This window comes from Cyprinodon tularosa, unplaced genomic scaffold (assembly GCF_016077235.1).
Source record: "Cyprinodon tularosa strain WSP-4 unplaced genomic scaffold, ASM1607723v1 ctg53, whole genome shotgun sequence".
NCBI classification, from domain to species: Eukaryota; Metazoa; Chordata; class Actinopteri; order Cyprinodontiformes; family Cyprinodontidae; genus Cyprinodon; species Cyprinodon tularosa.
Window position 1 is genome coordinate 227,554 of NW_024039263.1, and position 18,556 is coordinate 246,109.

Genomic DNA, 18,556 nt, shown 5'->3' on the forward strand with positions numbered 1-18,556 from the left:
GACTTTAAAGTTTCAGAGTTTGGTGTAACAGCTGAAGGGAAAATCCTCCCAGTGCTATTGCGTCTCACGTTACAGTACCTTTGTCTCATAAAAACTGTCTTATTTTCCTATATGTTCCTCCCTTCTTGTTTCCCAACTTTCTCTGTTTTATTCCTCTACATGTTCCTGTCTTCCTTCCTTCTTTTTTTTTTCATATCTATAACCTCCACATAAATTTGCAGACTCAAGTACAGAATTGAAATTTTGGAAATTTAATTCCGTTCATATAAATAATTGCTGTTTTTTTTTTTTTTTAAGATGTAGATAAATGGAAAGGACATACAGCAAAAGATGTGTAGCTGCAGCTGCAGATGTGTGGTTCCACAGTGATTTGGATCAACATTGTAGAATTCAAATGCCTGCCACACTTCCCAGATTATCACTGATCAGACATTTTGAAAACCCTCTCACCGAACGCTGTAAAATACATTGAAGTGGCTGTTTTAATGAAACATTTTTTGTGAATTTCCTCAAACAATAAACCAAAGGAATAAAGAAAAAACAAGTTCGACTTTTAAGCAACTCCTCATGTTTATTGTTTCATGGAAACAATTTTCTCTCATAAAGTCTCTCTTAAAACTTCTGTCTTGCTGCTTCAGACTCTCAGGCTTAAAATAATCTTAAATAACATTGCTGGCATTTGGAAAGCATAAGAAATGCATGATTGCCTCGGGTGCGTGCTAGTTTCTATGTAGCCACATACAGTACTCTCAGTGTGGAGGCACTAATTAGCTTTGGCCTCCCCACTGTTCTCCCTGTGTGCAGGTGCTATTACAGCACATGGGTTGCATCCGGATGCATCATCACTTCGCAACATTGACTTTTAATATCCTTCATGGTCCCGACAAAGTCTGGGAATCTTCACATCTGTTTTTATTTTTTTCTCTATATACAGTTCTCTCTTGCCTTGCTTTTAAAGAAGGGCATGCATGCAGGAAGTTAGGTTACAGACTCAAATAAAATCTGATTTTCTTTTTCTTTTTATCTTCAAGGGGCTGCAGTTGTTGAGGGCACTTAAACAGAGCAGGGCAGGGTCATGTGTTTTATGGAGAGCACCTCAGGAGGCACATTTGTTTCACTTTAATTGTCATAGTCAGGTGTTACGGGTTTGAAGAGCACTTCATTTGCTTATCGCTCTTGCTTTTCTATTTGCTGTAAAAACCTAATTTAAAGGACAAAGCGGACTTTGTTCCGACTCCCTGCTCGGTCTCAACCCGGTGGAAAGGATTTGCAGTGGCTCTGTCAAGCCTAAACCTGTGACTTCTGGGACTCAGCTGGTCAGTGTTGCAGTCTTTGGGTGTCTTATCAGAGTTCTTTTAGGTGTGCCCTGAATTTCATTCATGGGAAGTTTCATACCAACCATGCAATGATTTTTATCTAACGGGGGGATGTATTCACCCACTTTGACAAAACGTTCATGCAGACTGATTAGATACGAGTGCCTTTAAATAACATATGAGCATTTTAGCTCTGATTTTATCATTATTTATTGAAGGTTTATGAAAAAAAAAAATTACCATTAAACCTGCTCTGTTATCTTAATGTTTAGTTACATCAGTCCTTATTTGTGTGTAGGTGTTCTAGAATGAAAGGAGGAAGGCACATAATGGGAATGTGTGGGTACAAAATGGTGTTCTGAATCGGTGAAGGAGCAAAACGACATGAAAAATTCTGATAAGGACCCGAATAGGGCTTAAACCGTTTATGAGATTAATTGTGATGAATCAATTATTGAAATAATCGTCAACATATTTAGTAATCGATAAATTGTTAACTGGATTATAGTGAATGTAGGATATGCCTTTAGCTGACAGAGCAACCCACTTAGAGCAGTAATTATATCAAAATTATAAAAGAATATATAAACATTTTGCATTAAGGATAGGATGTCTGTCAATATGCTCTATCCAGAACTTCTCAAGTGGAAACGTTTTGGTTTCAGTCGTAAAAAATCTCCTTTAAGGAACCTTTGGCTATCCGATTATTAATCGTAAAAAAAAAAAATAAAATGATAAACAGATTAATCGATTTGCAAAATAATCGTTAAATGCAGCCCTAGACCTGAAGATGGTTTGTCATATTTGGATGTGTGGATTTTTTATTTTCCTTTAAAAAAGCTGTAGGAATCCTAAGGGCCTCAATTGATCTGATTTTATAGAGAACAAAATTACAGTGAAAGCTGATGGACAGGAAGAATGGCCTTTTAGAAATTAAAAACATTGCGACCATTGATTAGGTGCGCTCATGTATAGGACAGCTTATAGTCCTCAATGCTGCAACCTGAGCTATAATTCACGACTTCTCCACCTGTGGGGGTCATCTTTCCCACTTCTCGCTCCGCCCCATCCTGTCTGAAACACTGTGAGTAAAGGCCACTATTGGCCTAAAATCTTTTAACCCATTTGGAACATTTAAATATGTAAAGAAAGGTGTTAGCTGAAAAAGGTATTGTCATTTTCTAAAAACATGACAGCACACAAAATGGCATTTGCTTTCACTGCAAAAACAATATAAAAATGTGTACAAATTTCTTAAAATAACTGTCATTTGCCTTAATTTAAGTAGGTAAATAAGATGATCCAATGGAATTAATCATTTACCCTTTAACCCTTTAAAGCCCGATCCAAGAATAAAACAAAACAGAAAATAACTTTTTTTTTTTTTTGTTTGAATTCCTTATTTGGCCTTTTAACAAAATATGTAAAAAGAAAAAACAGAACTACATTTTTGATATTAATAATTTATTACTATGCGATAAGTCAAGATTATTTTTTGTGTAGTCTTCTGCCCTCTGTTATCAGCTATATCTGATTGTTTACAAAGTTTTTACCATTAAATTATGCAAAAGGTGTCAGACGCAAAACATTTTAGAAACCGTATGTATCAAATATGATTATATTATTACAGGGTTAAATAGGATAATCAGACATTATCCACACAAAATATGAGAATGGAGTTTTTTTCTTATTTTAAATGTAAATTGTTTTCTTCAACTGGCAAAGTGGCTTACTTAACTGCTCAATTCAAGGAAAAATGCACTTAATCTAACAAAAATTGACCTACTTGGGATTTATATTTTTTGCAGTGTTATGTCTTCTATTTAGATCTAATGTAGGCTTCACTCCGCCCCCACCCTGCTGACCAGACACCATCAGGTGGGGCTTCATTAAATTAACTTTATACCTTTTTCGGATTCAGTGGTATCAAGACGCTGCAGTGAGATTTTGAAGATTTAACGTATTGAAACCAATTCAAATTGATTCTGATTTATATTAAAGAACATTTTGTGAAGAAGATACTAATAAAAGCAGAATATTATGGCTGTGACTGTCATCATATATCTACATTAGGTGCAGTATTGTTACTATAGATAGCATTACTAGAATAGCAGGTTCTGTGTGTACTCTGAAGAGAGACAACCTCTTTACCAATTCCTTTTTACTAAACTTTCTGATTTCTGACCTTTTCCAAATCTAAAATAATTAATAAAAGCTCCAAGGATAAAACAACTTTACCATTAAGTCCTTCTCTCTCTCTTGTGGTCGAGACAAACTGCAAAACATCAACAGTTTCCCTATAAATGTATTTTAACTCTCTACGCTTTAAGAATCACTGTTAACACAAAATTGTCAGCTTTGAGTCTCCTGCTGCGTTAGCGCTATGATATGAAGCGTTCACTAATTTGGAGTAACGACTTTTTTTGTGTGTGTGTGTGTTTCCAGTCAGCTCAGCTCCAGTCCACGCTGATCAAGCTTAAAATGTGTTAATTCCTCTTTCCGGTGCATTATTACGGCCGTATCACAGGAAACTTGAAAGAATCCTATTATATCTACCGAAAAAACAAAAAGCAAAAAAAAGAAAGTCAACTAAAACAATACCATAGAAGTAAATGTGTGTGTTGACACCTGGATGAAAGCAGTAATCACCTCAGGCTGATTAATAACTCACCTGCACCCATGCATAATGCGTCTGTATTAAGGCGATTCAATACGCATACAGGCACCGTTAGACTCCTAATGTTTAGATATTATGAAACCTAATTTTAAGGTCTTTAATGCATATCATTTTTACTGGAGGTATGAATATCAAACAAGCCAGTAAATTACTTTCATAGGAGAAAAGTGTTCTCTGCTTTACATGTTCTCTAATATAGACAGAAGAGGATCAGGGCCCCGGGTCCACTGAATCTATAATTTCAATATTTCTCTTTTTATCCGAATTCATTGCATATTTTTTTATGGCTCTAATCTTTTTTTGTAAATATGTAATGGTTAAAAATACAAATTATTGACTTTGTATATTAGGATTTGCTGCTTTCCATAAATTTTAAATTAATCCATTGCAGGAGAAGATTTGGACGTAGCAATGAGGCCATGTTAGCTCGACATTGCTGCTGATTCATCAGCATGATTTAAAGCCACCTGTTATGTTGGAGCCAAGAGAAAACATCAGCTATGATAAAGTGCAAATATATAGGGTATATAAATGTGCCTTCCAGCAGCAGACAAAAACTTTCTGATAATATTTACTCCTATTATGGGAAATGACAGCTTGACAGGTAAGCATAGATGCTGTGAATAGCTGAAACAAAAAGGCAAATAAAGGCAAGAAGGTGGCAGACTGTAGACAAAGGAGACATGTGGGATGGAAAGAGAAAAACTGAGATTTTGAATAAAGTTGAAAGGCTCCAACGTGAAGGCTGTGGTTGGAGAGAGAGACAGCATCTGGCACAGCGCTGTTTAGCTGAACGCTTTATTATACCCGCTGAGCTTCTCTGCTAAACATCAGCCACCCTCCTTTCCCAGACATCCACCATGTAACAGGACACGAAACCTTCCACCGATGGAAACTTCAAATATCTGTATATCTTTGGAGGAAAAAAAGAAAAAAACTGTGACACTGGGATATTTTCATGGGGAATAAAGTGGTGAGAACTTTTCCTGATTGCCCAAACCAGACTGGAGCTCTCAGCAGGCAGTGGGCTGTTGATAATCCTTAATTAGAAAATAAATTCCAGTGGCAGGAAATTGTCTCATCCTTTGCACACCTGCAGCAACTCCAAGCCGGCAGGGGAGAGCTCAGCTGTGTTCTTTCACAAATCGCTCTATTTAGCTCTCTGTTGGCGAGCCGGATGAGCGTGAAATGGCACCAATCGATGAGAACGACTGTACTTTTTTTTAGATTCTTCTAAATCATTGCATTAAGGTGAAGTACACCGGATTGACAGCAGTGGTGCTTTCCTGTTTTAGTCCTCAGCTAATGGATAGCTGAAGTCTACGAATTAGCCTCCAGCTGGTGTGAGAATTCTCAGGGTATCATAACCATGAGTAAAACTGTTTTTATGAAAGTTTTATGTTAATAACTAATTTTTAGTTGTGAGGCGTATAATAATACTGGTGACCTCATGTTTCCTAGCCAGGGCAAAAACTACAACATTATTGCGCTTTTCACTCTAAGCTCTCATGCTTTAATTTCATGTCTCGGCAGCATAAAGAACGTGACACCCAAAGTGGGCGCTGATGAGACCCACGATGCCATCAGGCGAGCCTTCGACGTGTGGCAGAGCGTAACGCCGCTTCGCTTTGAGGCCGTGCCCTACAGCGAGCTGGAGAGGACCAAGAAGGACGTAGACATCACCATCATCTTTGCCTCCGGTTTCCATGGGGACAGCTCCCCCTTTGACGGAGAGGGGGGCTTCCTTGCCCATGCATACTTTCCGGGGCCAGGAATCGGAGGTGACACTCACTTTGACTCCGACGAACCGTGGACGCTGGGAAACCCCAACCATGACGGTAGGCCTCAAACTCTTCTGACTAAATTACACTATTGAGGTCATTTAAATCATAGAATTCCACAAAAGAGTTGCACAATGTTGACTTTATGTAGCATTTCCTTTTGTTAAAAGGTAAATATAGAGATACAGATTTGACTGGATCTGTTTAAAATAAAGTCAATGTTAGTAAACTGATGATTTTAAGTGAACTAAGTTGAGACATGCACCGTCATAACAAATCACATGTTGGAAAGGCGGACATCATTAGAGCATGTTGGCTCTGTTTTATTCCTCTGAGCATTCAACCCCTGCCTGCTCAGAGCCTCTTGGAAACCTCAGACTTAAGGAAAGGGACGTTCCCAAGAGGGAAACGAATATAGCTAGCTGCAATAACCATGCTAATTGCAAATATGAGAGGCTAAATACGTTGCCTCTACTCCTAATGTTAAAAATTAATGACCACTCAAGTCAGGAAGTTAAGGAAAGATATTTTTAATGCCTTTCTTATCCCGTCTCATGGTACATATTAAAAAAAAAAACAATTTTCCAAACTCAGTTTCTGCAGGTCGGATTTTTACAATAGCCAGAGATTGGCTCAATACCAAGAAAATAAATGTGATAAAAGTGTCTTTATTCAGTATGTTTTGTGTAGTCTTATAGCTCTCGTGGGACTTGAAGCTTTGCTATATTAGTTAATGCTGAACTTTCTGTGGTAGTCTCTCTTGAGGTAATTCCTCTGCTGAGCTAAACGCATTGCCGCTCGATGTATACTGACCTCAAACCTCTGCTCTGACCAACCGCATGTCCTCAGAGCATTTAATCTGATCAGGGTGCCTAAGGAGAGTTCTGGACAGAAAGATGAGGAACTTGTTGTGGTCCAACAGATCTTCAAATGTGTGTGAATTCATGTAAATCCTTTAAAAACCACCCTTCAAAAACATCTAAGATTTATTCAGTGAGCAAGAAAAAAAAGCTGAAACATTTATAAGAAATACCTTTAGAGGCATTGTCAAAGCAAAGAACATCAAAGGTTTAACGCAACAAGTTATGTTTAAAGGTAAACCTCTATCAGGTTTTAAAAACATGACTATTTCTGTTTATTTCTTCACATTCAGTTGGAAATTGAAATAGCCATCCCTGCCAACAGTGTAGAGGCAACTGAGGGGGACGTGTGACCATTACTCGAATCTGTGATAGAGCTGTCGCTCATAAGGAAATGGGGACAGAAGTCCAAAAAGGAAAAAAAAAAACAGCTGAGTTAACTAGCTTGAAGCAGCAGGGATAACAGGCAGTGCGAGAGACGATGAAAGACAGTTGCAGAGTATCTCTTGACAAATATTGGAGCTTGAAGAGCTCACAGGAGAGACAGACGGAGAGGGGAAGACTGAACGAGCGGCATAGCGGGGAGTAAAAATATTTGAGGAGGAGAGCAGAGATGAGAGGGGAGCTGTTGAATACAAGGCAGTGGAACTAAAATGAAAAGATGGAATTTTAAGATGTTTTTGGGACAAGCAGCATAAGGCACGGTATTCATACAACATGTTTGAATAGCTTGATCAAACTAACAGGTATCAGTTGCGGACGTTATTGTATATAAGTAAGAAAAAGGCCAAACCTCGCTTCAGCCATTACTTATCCCATATGTCCATTTGACTCGGTAACAAATGCTTTTTTGTCTCATTTAGGCAGTAACAAAATGAAGAGTGGAAAGGCAAAATGATTGGGCAACCTTCGTCATCTACACTTCAGACCATTATTATAAAACTGAGACAATCAACACACAGATACTAACATCATCCCTGTCATTAAGTATCATGTACCATAGGATAGGATATTTCCCCTATTTGGACCATCAGGTGACAACACCACAACCATTAAACTCAACAAAGAGTTGAATTAATGACTTCTGTGATTATCCACCATCTCATTTAGTCCCTTTTATCTTCTGTTTGCTTGGTCTATCTATCCGCCTGGCTGGCTGGCTCAGAATTGTTTGTTTGGCGTAAAAGAAGATCTATCAATCAGTCCGTGAAGCTTGGCAAGAACTGACCAAAAGGAGCTCATGATTTATCCTGAAGTGAAACTCTCCTTATCTGCTACAGCAGCAGCTTCTCTGACATAGCCACATTTTTGATTACAAAGGCATAAGTGACATGGTAATTAAGCTTAAAAAAAAAAATAGTCTAATTAAAAGCTATTTGTTGAATGTGCAATTTAGACATGCGAGTTTAGAGGATAAGAAAAACCAAAAAAAGAGGGTCTTGGAGAAATGTAAAAGATAAAGACAACAGTTATCAACACACAACAAACTACTGGTTGGTTATCTGTATCTCAAATACATTTCTTGGTTATTATTAATTTGGAAAAAGAATGCTTGATTTTTAATCAACAGATTTGACAATAAACTTCAACCAAGGCAGTGTGCTGGCATGGGGAACAAATATTGACGCACAAACAGATTATATGTGTGATTAAAAACAAAAAAATTTGATTTTCATCTCCTCATCCATGTACCGTATTTACTCACCTCTTTTTGCAGCTGCAAGCGGCATCCGACACAACTTCCTTACTTACAACCAACTTGACTTTGTGTCCTTTTTATTCTTGCTCTCTGTACAAAGTATGCAGTAACAGAACACTTTTCTCATGTTGCTTTAACAAAAACCTCACTGACTTGATGTAGAAAATGTTTTACCTTTTGTCTTTGCCTAAAACTTTGCTGACAAGGCGCCAAATGCATGAGGTAACATTGTGCCTTGACATGTCGCTGATAAAACTCTCCAGTTTGTGTGGCCTTTGTTTACACTTGCTTGTTTTGGCATTCAGGCGGAACGTTCTTACAGTTGGCGTCGATCGGACAGAATCATTATCAGCAATTCCAAATTCTGAACTTGTTGGGATTGTTATAATACCTATTATAACCAAATGTTGTTTTAATCTTCATAGGGTTTTTTGCATGCCTCTGGATGTAGGCAGGACTGATCTACTCTAGTAGTCTGTCTTAAGCTACATTTGAGAAGCCTCAGTTGTTGTCTTTAAAACAAATTACCATTTAATTATTGTAGCTGTTAAAAAATGCCATGACTTGTGAATTTGCCTCCTAACCAACTCGTGACTTCCCGTTTTCTGATATTGCATTTTAATGTTTAGAATGGTTTGAACTGCAAAGATGTAGGAAGTAAAAATAGTAAATGACACAAAACTCATATGGGTGAGTAGAACATGACGTAATAACGTAAAATCAAGGGCCCTATGTAAACAAAAATGACATTCCCCTTTAAGAAACCTGTTAAATGAGTTTCAAACTATTACCACTCAAAATGAAAGGAAATGTACCTTTATTTTTAGCCAAACAGTAAAGACAAGCCTTACAGTGGAAAGTATTGCTATCATTGTTGTTAATGTCTGCGAAGAAAGAGAAACGGCAGTCGTCAAGAGCTAAGATTCATTCCCTTCTTTTCCTTCAGTGCATTAAAACAAACACAACCTCTTTCAGCCCTCCAATGCAATATTAATACAGCACTTCTTCAGCCCACTCTCCTGTGAAAACATCATATAATGCATGCAGTTCTGTTAGGCCTGGGCTCCACTGCCAAACGCGAACATGCTCTTGCTGTACCCTTACTGTTCACCGTCTCATAGTCATTTCCCTACATAAATAGCCAGTGTTGCATAGAGAAACTTATTATAACAGTGGTTTAAGCTGAGGCTGAACAAGCCTCAGTGTCAAGTATCTAATAGAGATTTTAGGTATTCCTGCTAGATAGTTATATTACCCCTTACTGGTCACAGCGGCTGTTCCAGGGTTGCTCTTTTCATTTTGCCACCTCAAGCTTTTGCTTGCTTAATTCTTAAAATAGATTCTCATTTTAGGTTTTTACTTTTGTCCTTTAACTTGTAAAATCTAAATAAACACAGACAAAAATTATAATATTGGATATTTCGGGCTGGTATTATGGAGTTTTATTATTCATGTTCAACAAACAACAAACTGTTCAGAAGTGTGTGAATGCAAGAAATAAATTAGAATTAATGAAAGAAACATCAACACTATTCAGGCTAATATCCTTATATAGAAATGCTTCTTCCTCGTTATTAAAAACTATGATTAAAGCTAATCATAGAGGGGTATTACCACACCAAAAGCAGCTCTGCAATTTGCATACTGAAAACCGAACAGAGGAAGCAATAATTAGTGATTGGGTTGGCAATCAAAGCACTTAACATCCCAGTCGTATTTAGTCGTTTTCTCAGACTTGCACTAACACACGTACATTCAACATGTTTGCTTTCTTTCGTTGTTATTTTTTTGTCTTCAGTTTATGCTGCAGTTTATGGAGATTTTTCTCCATGATTCTCTCACAAGCTGTAGAGCGAATCAAGGAGAATATTGGGCTCAATGTCAGAGGACACTTTTTACATTTAGATGGAGATCAAAGCGTGTTCCAGTTGGACAGCCTCTGAACAGCGCAGGAAATTAAATTTGCTGCTTCATTTTAGAACTTTTTATATGTATTTATATTATTCTATTGTACCTAAGCAGAAGTTTTTCTTAGATTTCCAGTTTTAAGTTGCTATTTTACGTACTTTCATGCATTGGGATGTTTCTGTTTCAGCTGTTTGACTTCATCCAGCAGTGTAGATAACAGCTGGCTGTGATGTAATTTTAGCTCAGGACAGCGCACAGAGCCTGCCTCTTCCTCATTTCACTTTCAGTCCCGTTTCTCTCCTTTTTGCTGTTGTTGTTTTAGATGCACACCCAGACATGAGTTGGTGTCTCTCTTTCCTAATTCCATGTATGCCGTTGTCAAGAAGGATCAGTCGGCATGGTGTCCGTTACCAACGTAGCGCTGTAGATGCTGCCGATGGTGATGTCACTAGTGCTGAAGGATTATTTCCTGTCTGCCTGGAGATAAATTGATACATGCGCGTCCTGAAGATGTGGCATGCAAAAAGAATGGAAACGATAGTAATTGTTCCACAGTTTGGAGGATTTAGGTGTACCAGCAGCAAATTTAGAAGCAAATGGAAACATGCAGATACACACAAAGGGTAAAAGAAATTCATCTGAGAGCAGTGTTTTCTCTGCACCTTCCCTCATGCTGAGGCATTCGGGGACAGAGGATTAAACCAAAGTTACATGAAAAGGGATTTTTTTTAGCACACAAAACAGGATGATGTATGTAGTTATTAGGATTAACAAATGCATTCTCAGACTTGGATATGCCAAGCACAGGAACTGCCTAGCACATATGAAGAGGATAAAAGCACCAAAAAAAGAGGAAAGGCAGAGAAGCACTGATCAGGAGGAAAAAAAAGCATTTCTATGCTTTTTTTTTTTTTTCTTGAAGCTTTATGTAATTGTAAATTAAATATTTGGGCTTATTTTACTGGGAAAATAATAAATGAGAAAATGTTTTGACGATTTAATTAATAATGAGTACCAGCTGTAGTCTTTTCATGCATGTAAACATAACATAGCCGCTGCTGAGCATCTGTCAAAACTCTACTTCCAGCAATTCATCAGCTGTGTTCTGCTAATAACGTCTTATTAAACTTAAAGGACCATTTAGTCCTTTTTCCTTGTAACAGATACAGCTGCGTTTTATCTGTCAGGATTAAGAGAAGGTCTAAAAACTCCAGGGAGCTGAATCCAACATTCAATTAGTCCTTTGTTGTTGTTGTTTCCGCACTGCCTCACGTTGATTGTCCTTTTCTATGCGATGTCTGGGAGATGGCAGACTCTGTGATCACATCACTAAGGCCAAATATCCACAACTGCATGGAAGCAGGCCTGGCTAGTGAAAAGTCTTTGATACAAATGCCTGGAAGGATCCTTTCTTTGTAAAGGCTAACCAATGGATTACTGGTTTTCAAACTCCTTTTTGCCACAGAGTGAATGAACTTTAGGTATGAGCTTGCAGGCAGGAGGAGAGGCTTTCTATAGTCAATATGCAAGACTTTCCAGCATTGAATATGTTGTTCTCTCTCATTACACATTCATCATAGTAGTTTTTATTATTTCTATTAAAGCATTAAAAATATGTTTTAAATTGAAGAATTAAGTCTATAAAAAAGCTGACATCAATAACTAGTCTCTGTGTCACATATATGTTAAAGTAATATTTAAGGCTTGATGGCCTTATTTGATATGTTTTTTGGTTTTTTTTTCGAACGACAACTAGCACTAAAATGGATAATCTGAAAGAAATAAAAAATATAAAATAATATAAATTAATGGCATTAAAAATCTAATTCAAATCAACATAATTAAGTCAATAGATTTGATTTATATGGTTTATGTAGGGTTAATTTAAGACAAATTCACTTGATCATTTGATGGTATTTGGTCAAAGTTATTTGTCTAAGGTAGCAGAGGAAGTGGGATTGATTTGCTATCCTTTACTCTGACCGAGCATGTTGTGACAGGGGAACCGATCCATTTTAACATTTAGGAACTTCTAGCAGAACTGTTCCTTTGATGTTTCTAAGCCTTTTGAGTGCTTGAACCGCATTTAAACTGTTTTTGAAACCGAGATCTTATTGATATGCTAACCACACCATGCTGCTCAGTTGGGCCTGTTGCTTAGTGAGATCATTCATGTTGTTATGGAAATGGAACAAAATGCTTCCTTGTCTAAATCAGGAAGCCTTTTGTTCCATTTCCATAACAATATGAATGAATTATCTCTCTAAGCAGTTAGACCTGTGTGGAACTGACACTAAAAGTTTTATTTATATATATATAAACTAATGTATCCTGATGATTGTGGTTTTTAGTCAATTTTAGTTGGTCTCCAGAAGCTCTTCAATGTCTGTTTAGTTTATGTGGAATACCTTAATATTTAATTGAAGTACAGATTATTCCGATCCTATACCGATACTGATTCCATTCAACTGTTGAATGGATATACAGTATAGCTTCATGTGAGTGAAGGCTTTAGCATTGATATTAATTATGTAAAATAGTAACAAATTAACACAGATAAAAATGTACTTTATATTATTTAAACTTCGACTTAGACATACTTTATTATAATTTTTCTACACATAGAGTGTATACAAAAAGAAATTTTGTTTAGTACAACTCTTCATGACCTTTTCCTTTTTTAAAAGGCAGCCGTGATAAAGGTAAGCAGCAGTGATAATGTAAACATATGACTGTATATTAGTGACAGTTCCAACATTTTTTTTTTTATTCCACCATTCAGCAGTCTAATGGCAGTGGGGGAGAAACTATTTTGGAATCTGCTGGACCTGCATCTGATGCTTCAAAATCTATTTATTAACAAATAAGCACCAAAAAAAAAAAAAAAAAAAATAGCACTTCTATGTGAAGTGCAAGGAATTGGATCTCTGATATCCAATATCAAATTGCAGATATTAGGGGTGGAACGGTTCACAGAATCCACGGTTCGGTTCGGTTCACGGTTTCGTGGTCACGGTTTTCGGTTCGGTTTGGTATATGTTGATTCTTAGCCTGACATGTTGGTCGTGTTGCTGTTAGCATAAACAAAACGCGTTGCACAATGCTTGCACACTGTTGCACTTTTATCCGCAACTTTCTTTCCGCCATACAGCAGACCTATAAAGTGCCTCTGGCGTGTCTTCCAACTCCTGTTCTTTCCCACTCGCCATTCCGACACAATTCTCCACAACAACTGATTTTTTTCTGCTACACCCGGCTACGCTGCTTCGCTTCTTCTTCTTCTTGTTTACTACTGGCGGTTGGCTTTGGTCGTAGTACCGCCACCTTCTGCTCTGGAGTGTACACGCTTCGCCTATGAAAAAAGGAGCAGCGCATGAACCGAACGCAACACACGTGAATTGAACCGAGACAGTCGAACCGAACGGTTCGGACGGTTTTCATAAACCGTTCCATCCCTAGCAGATATCCAGACAAGCTATGTAGTCAATATAGGAGCCAATATCCAATCCAGGTATGGGATCAGTGCATGTCTAAATTTAACCCTTCAAAGAGGTTGATTAATTATTTAGAACTTTAATAGTCATCTTATTAAGTAGAATCTTAGTCATTTGTTTCACCTTTCATATGATAAGGATGTTTATCACTTTTTTTTTTTTTTAACACAGACGCTCAAGTCCCACCTTAGAAATTACAATTTGTCCTACAGATGCAATTTTTTTGATTGCTCAATAAATCTGATACTTTCTTTGTATAATTCTGATTAATTTTTATACACAAAAGAAAAACAAATTCCATTTATCTCTTTATTTTTTTGCATAGCGTTGCTATATTACTGCTTTCGTCCTACATTAGGTACATTGAAATGTTTGCTTTATCACTCAGCGATAAATTAGAGAACATCGCAAATAAGATTCTTTATTTGCAGCGACACATTCAGCAAAAACATCTAGAAGATTCCCCGGATCCTGAAGCTTCTCAAAACCCTTCAAGTATTGCTTTTAGAGACTTAGAGTGGAATAGCTTTGAGTAATCAATAGATGGATAGATGAATGGAAGATTAAACTTATAGGCTACTATAAAGGGGAGAGATGTAATAGAGTAAGAGGATGAATTATAATTGCTAAAAACATAACGGCATAAATGAAATAGGGACGTTGAGGCAGAAGTGCTGGAGGGCAGAGAGGAGAGGATCGTGGAGGGATTTAGCTGGAACTGAGGATAAGTCAGAAACAAAGGATTGGAACTGGACATGGAGATGATTAGATTGTCTCTCTGCAGGATCTCAGATATGTCACATTTCATTTTTTTAAAGAGGCCATTCGCGATTTTATTTATTTATTTTTTGCATTCCTGCTAGTCAGAAGAGACAGAAAAGCCTGCGCTGATCTGTGCTCTATCAAAAGGTCGTCTTTAGGTAAGAGGTGTCTGCGCTTGTCTGCAAGATTAAAATCAATTCATCTAGATAAGCTGATTTGTATTCAGACTTTTAGTCTCACTTGTTAATATTTTGTTTTTGTTTTACAATCTCTTGTATTATGCAACTGCGCTTAAACACCCAGTATTAAACCGAGGATGTTGTTTAAGGCTTGGTGGCAGCTAGTCATGTCAGCAAAATCTGTGCACAAGAAACTGGAGATTTAAGGGCTTTATTATGTTCCCCATGCTTTCAAAATGAACTAAAGAGGTTAGTAGAACAAGTAGTCACCGTTTAGAGAAAGAAAGGAATAATATGTTTCCACGCGCCAGGATTGGATGGCTGGAGCTGGGTTGCTGGGACACCAGAGAGCAGAGTGGGAATTGGCCAACTGTCAGGAAGCTGGTACAGCATCGACTTCCATCACCTGATTGATTGATGGTCGCAGGAGAAAGCTCGTCTCCCCAGACGTCGATTGGCAGAACGCTTTATCATTGATGTCCGATCCTGTTACTAGATAACACATTTAAAGCAGCTGTCATTTTGGATGTTTTTTTACCCTCCAACAATGAAAGGAGATCAATTTTCAGCTTCTCAGCGGGGCAGATACCTTGTGTTCCTAGGAGCTGGGTCTGCCCAGTCAAGAAATAAAAGCAGAAGAAGAAAATGGAAAGAGAGGAGTACAGAGGAAATGTGAGATACTAGAGTAGGTAGAGTGTAAGAGAGGAAAGATAAAGAGTTGTTGAGAAATAGAGGAGCATATGGTGTCCTTGCAGGTTTATTTTTAGTTTGCTTCTCCTACTGAGCGATGAGGAGGCAGCAGTGTGCTCTATCTTTTCCTTCCTGTTTCTGTTTTTCTGTTATTCCTCACTTCTCCTTACTTCATACCTTTTAGATGCTATTACATATGTGCAACTCTATTATTTAAAACTAAAACAATGAAAAATTATTGAGTTTTTGGATAAAATGTGTAGGAAACATCTTATACTATGTTTGATTGGTCACATTCCCATCACAAATGTCTCTCAGTGACTCAGAATATCATTGAAAGGTCTTTCAGTCTCAGTCCCAAACTTTTTTGCCTTTTTTGGTGCAGCTTTTTTTTAAAGAAATGTTTTCCTTCCACTCAATTTTCAATCAGTGTGTCTACTTTTGGAAGATGCCAACAGGATATTTAAAAGAAGTGCTATATACTTTCCCAAGTGTTGGAAAGAATAAGTCTAATAAGTTGATTGGATAAAGGTAAAAGGCAAAGGGAATGCATCTAAAGGAGGTGGAGGTACCGCCGTTTTATGCCAAACGATGGTCACTAAGCCTGCGCATTGTCGTGCACTCACATTTTTTTCCCCTATCAAATTAGTCCAGTTGCTGTTCAGGTTTTTCATTCCATTCCAGCAAGTTATGCTCCTATATTTCAGGTATGATTTGCTTCAGTAACATTCTGTGTTTTGCGGCCGTCTGTAGCGGTAGCTTGATCCTTTGAATCATCTTTTAAGTGACTTTAGACCATCTAATTATTTGAAATATTTTTAGCATATCATTCAAAATACTTACAGAATTCAACACGTTGAAATGTTATTGATATTCGGTTTTTAAAGGGCCACTGTCACACACTATGCCTATATTTAAAACACATACGATAAAACACTATATTCCAAGCCTTCGCCCTGTTGCTGTTTACTTAGTCCTTTTGAGCCTGAAAGTTATTTTTTACACCAGGCGACATATATATCAGGTATGATTTGCTTCAGTAACATTCTGTGTTTTGCGGCCGTCTGTAGCGGTAGCTTGATCCTTTGAATCATCTTTTAAGTGACTTTAGACCATCTAATTATTTGAAATATTTTTAGCATATCATTCAAAATACTTACAGAATTCAACACGTTCAAGTTTTATTGAGATTCAGTATTTAAAATGCCACTGTCACACACTATGCCTATATTTGAAACGCATAAGATAAAACACTACATTGCAAGCATTCGCCCTGTTGCTGTTTACTTAGTCCTTTTGAGCCTGAAAGTTATTTTTGCGCCAGGCGACATAAACATTGCTGAATGCCGTCGCCATCTGCTGGCACTTCTAAATCATTGGTCAACTTGGCAGCTTTAGCTCCAGCTTCATTGAACACCAACAGTCATCTTATATTATGAATGCCACTCATGTTTTTTATCCCTCTCGGCGTTCAATATTTTAGCACTTTATCAGACTTGCTCTTAGACTCTTCCTTGTTTTCTTTCCAAACCTCCACCAAGGAAACCACTTCCTTCCCTATTCATTGCGGTAATAGAATACTGTACCTCTAGTCATGTGGTCTTATGATAAATGCCCAAAAATGCTTAAGTTCACTAACAAATAGAACAGAAATAAAGTGTAAAACACACACATAATTTATATGATAAGCCATTAAGTCAACATAAATTAATCAGAAAGAGAAGAAGGTTGCAGAGAACATCATGCTGGCATTTACATATTTAAGGCGTTTGAGGAAAGTTATAAGTTTGTCCATGGAGAAAACTTTGTTTATCGTATTAAAGGGTTTCAGTTTAGAATCAATACAATGAGAGCAAATTTTGTTAAAATTAAAAAATTAAAAATCCCAATATGAGACCAATTTTATATTTATGGTTAAGATAAAGATGAAAGATTCATTGAAACTGTTTTATTCTGTTTATTATCAGTGAAAATAATCTTCCTATAATTTATTTTTTATAAAGGATTGATAATTCTGGACTTTCTTTTATGTGAAAGTCACTGAATAATTGTTATAATGATATATAAAAACTTCTTCTTGCAAAGTTGAAGGAATAAATCCCTATATCCACATCTGGCTGCGATCTGTTAAGGAATTAATTCACACAAATTCATCCTTTAGCTCGGCAGTCATCCAACTTAATCACCTCCTTTGCAGAGGCAATAAATCCTCATTCTTTTCAGGTTGTGGCGCTCAGGAAGACTCATCTTTCAGCTGCTACAGTAAAGTTTTTTAATCTTCCTTATTCCTTTCACTCTCTATCTTTGTCTCAATCTGCTCCGCTTTGCCTGCGATTCTTTACCTCTCAGAGGAAATGAACTCAAGAGAATGAAATACTTTTCATACTACCAGGCTGGCTCTGCATCTTTCAGTGGAAACATATGTGTAAAGTTGACAACATCCAGCATGGCAGTTGAAACAGTACAGATTGCTAAATTAACAGAGGTAGAAGAGAGAAGGGAGGCAAGCAAAACAAACATTTCAAGGGTACTTGAGGAGCAAAGTCAAGGAGTTTATCTCTACAGAAGATGTGTGATAGCTAAATGAATGATGCAGCATCGTTATGTGTAATGGAAATATGTATATTTAAAACAACTCTGTGATTATGAGTATGTTTTTAGCTTAAGGTGTGAATTTGGCAGATTTCTACCGATCAGCAGGCTGGATAATTAAATATTAACTAAATGCATCAAAACTGACTTACAACTCCATGAATTTTTATTTTCCCTTCATCCCAAAAATAAGTCGTTCCTTTCAATGTTCTAATTCCCGCTGCCTCTGTTGCCTGTTCAAGACACAGATAGTCTTAAACTAGAGGTGTAAATAATAATCGTTTTGTATCGATGCATCGATTCCAACTGCCGACGATCCGATGCATCGATACGTCTGCAAGAGAATCGATTCATGATTATTTTTTCCTCCGGTCTATTTTTATCCATTTGCTCCTGGGCGTAATTCTCCCTCCCGTGCTGCGGTGGCGCTAAACCTATTTTGCCCTCCTACCTCGCTTCCTGGTTATACTCTTACAGCAGGTTGTCACAGTGAGCTTGACACAGACATTTTTGATTTATGCTCAATATTTGAAGTGTGGTCTGTGCTACACGCTGTGGGTCTAGATACGGCCGAGGCGATGAGGAAGTGGGGGCGAGT

The 18,556-nt window shown here is 37.4% G+C and overlaps 1 protein-coding gene across 2 annotated transcripts in view; it reads left to right on the forward strand.

The window, feature by feature from the left end:
* Positions 1 to 18,556, forward strand: part of LOC119795984 (matrix metalloproteinase-16-like) — a 103,313-nt gene that overhangs the window by 33,386 nt on the left and 51,371 nt on the right. For both annotated transcript variants that reach the window (XM_038304262.1, XM_038304264.1), the window contains one exon: positions 5,527 to 5,831. In XM_038304262.1, the coding sequence (XP_038160190.1) occupies positions 5,527 to 5,831 (305 nt within the window). The remainder of the gene's footprint in view (positions 1 to 5,526; positions 5,832 to 18,556) is intronic.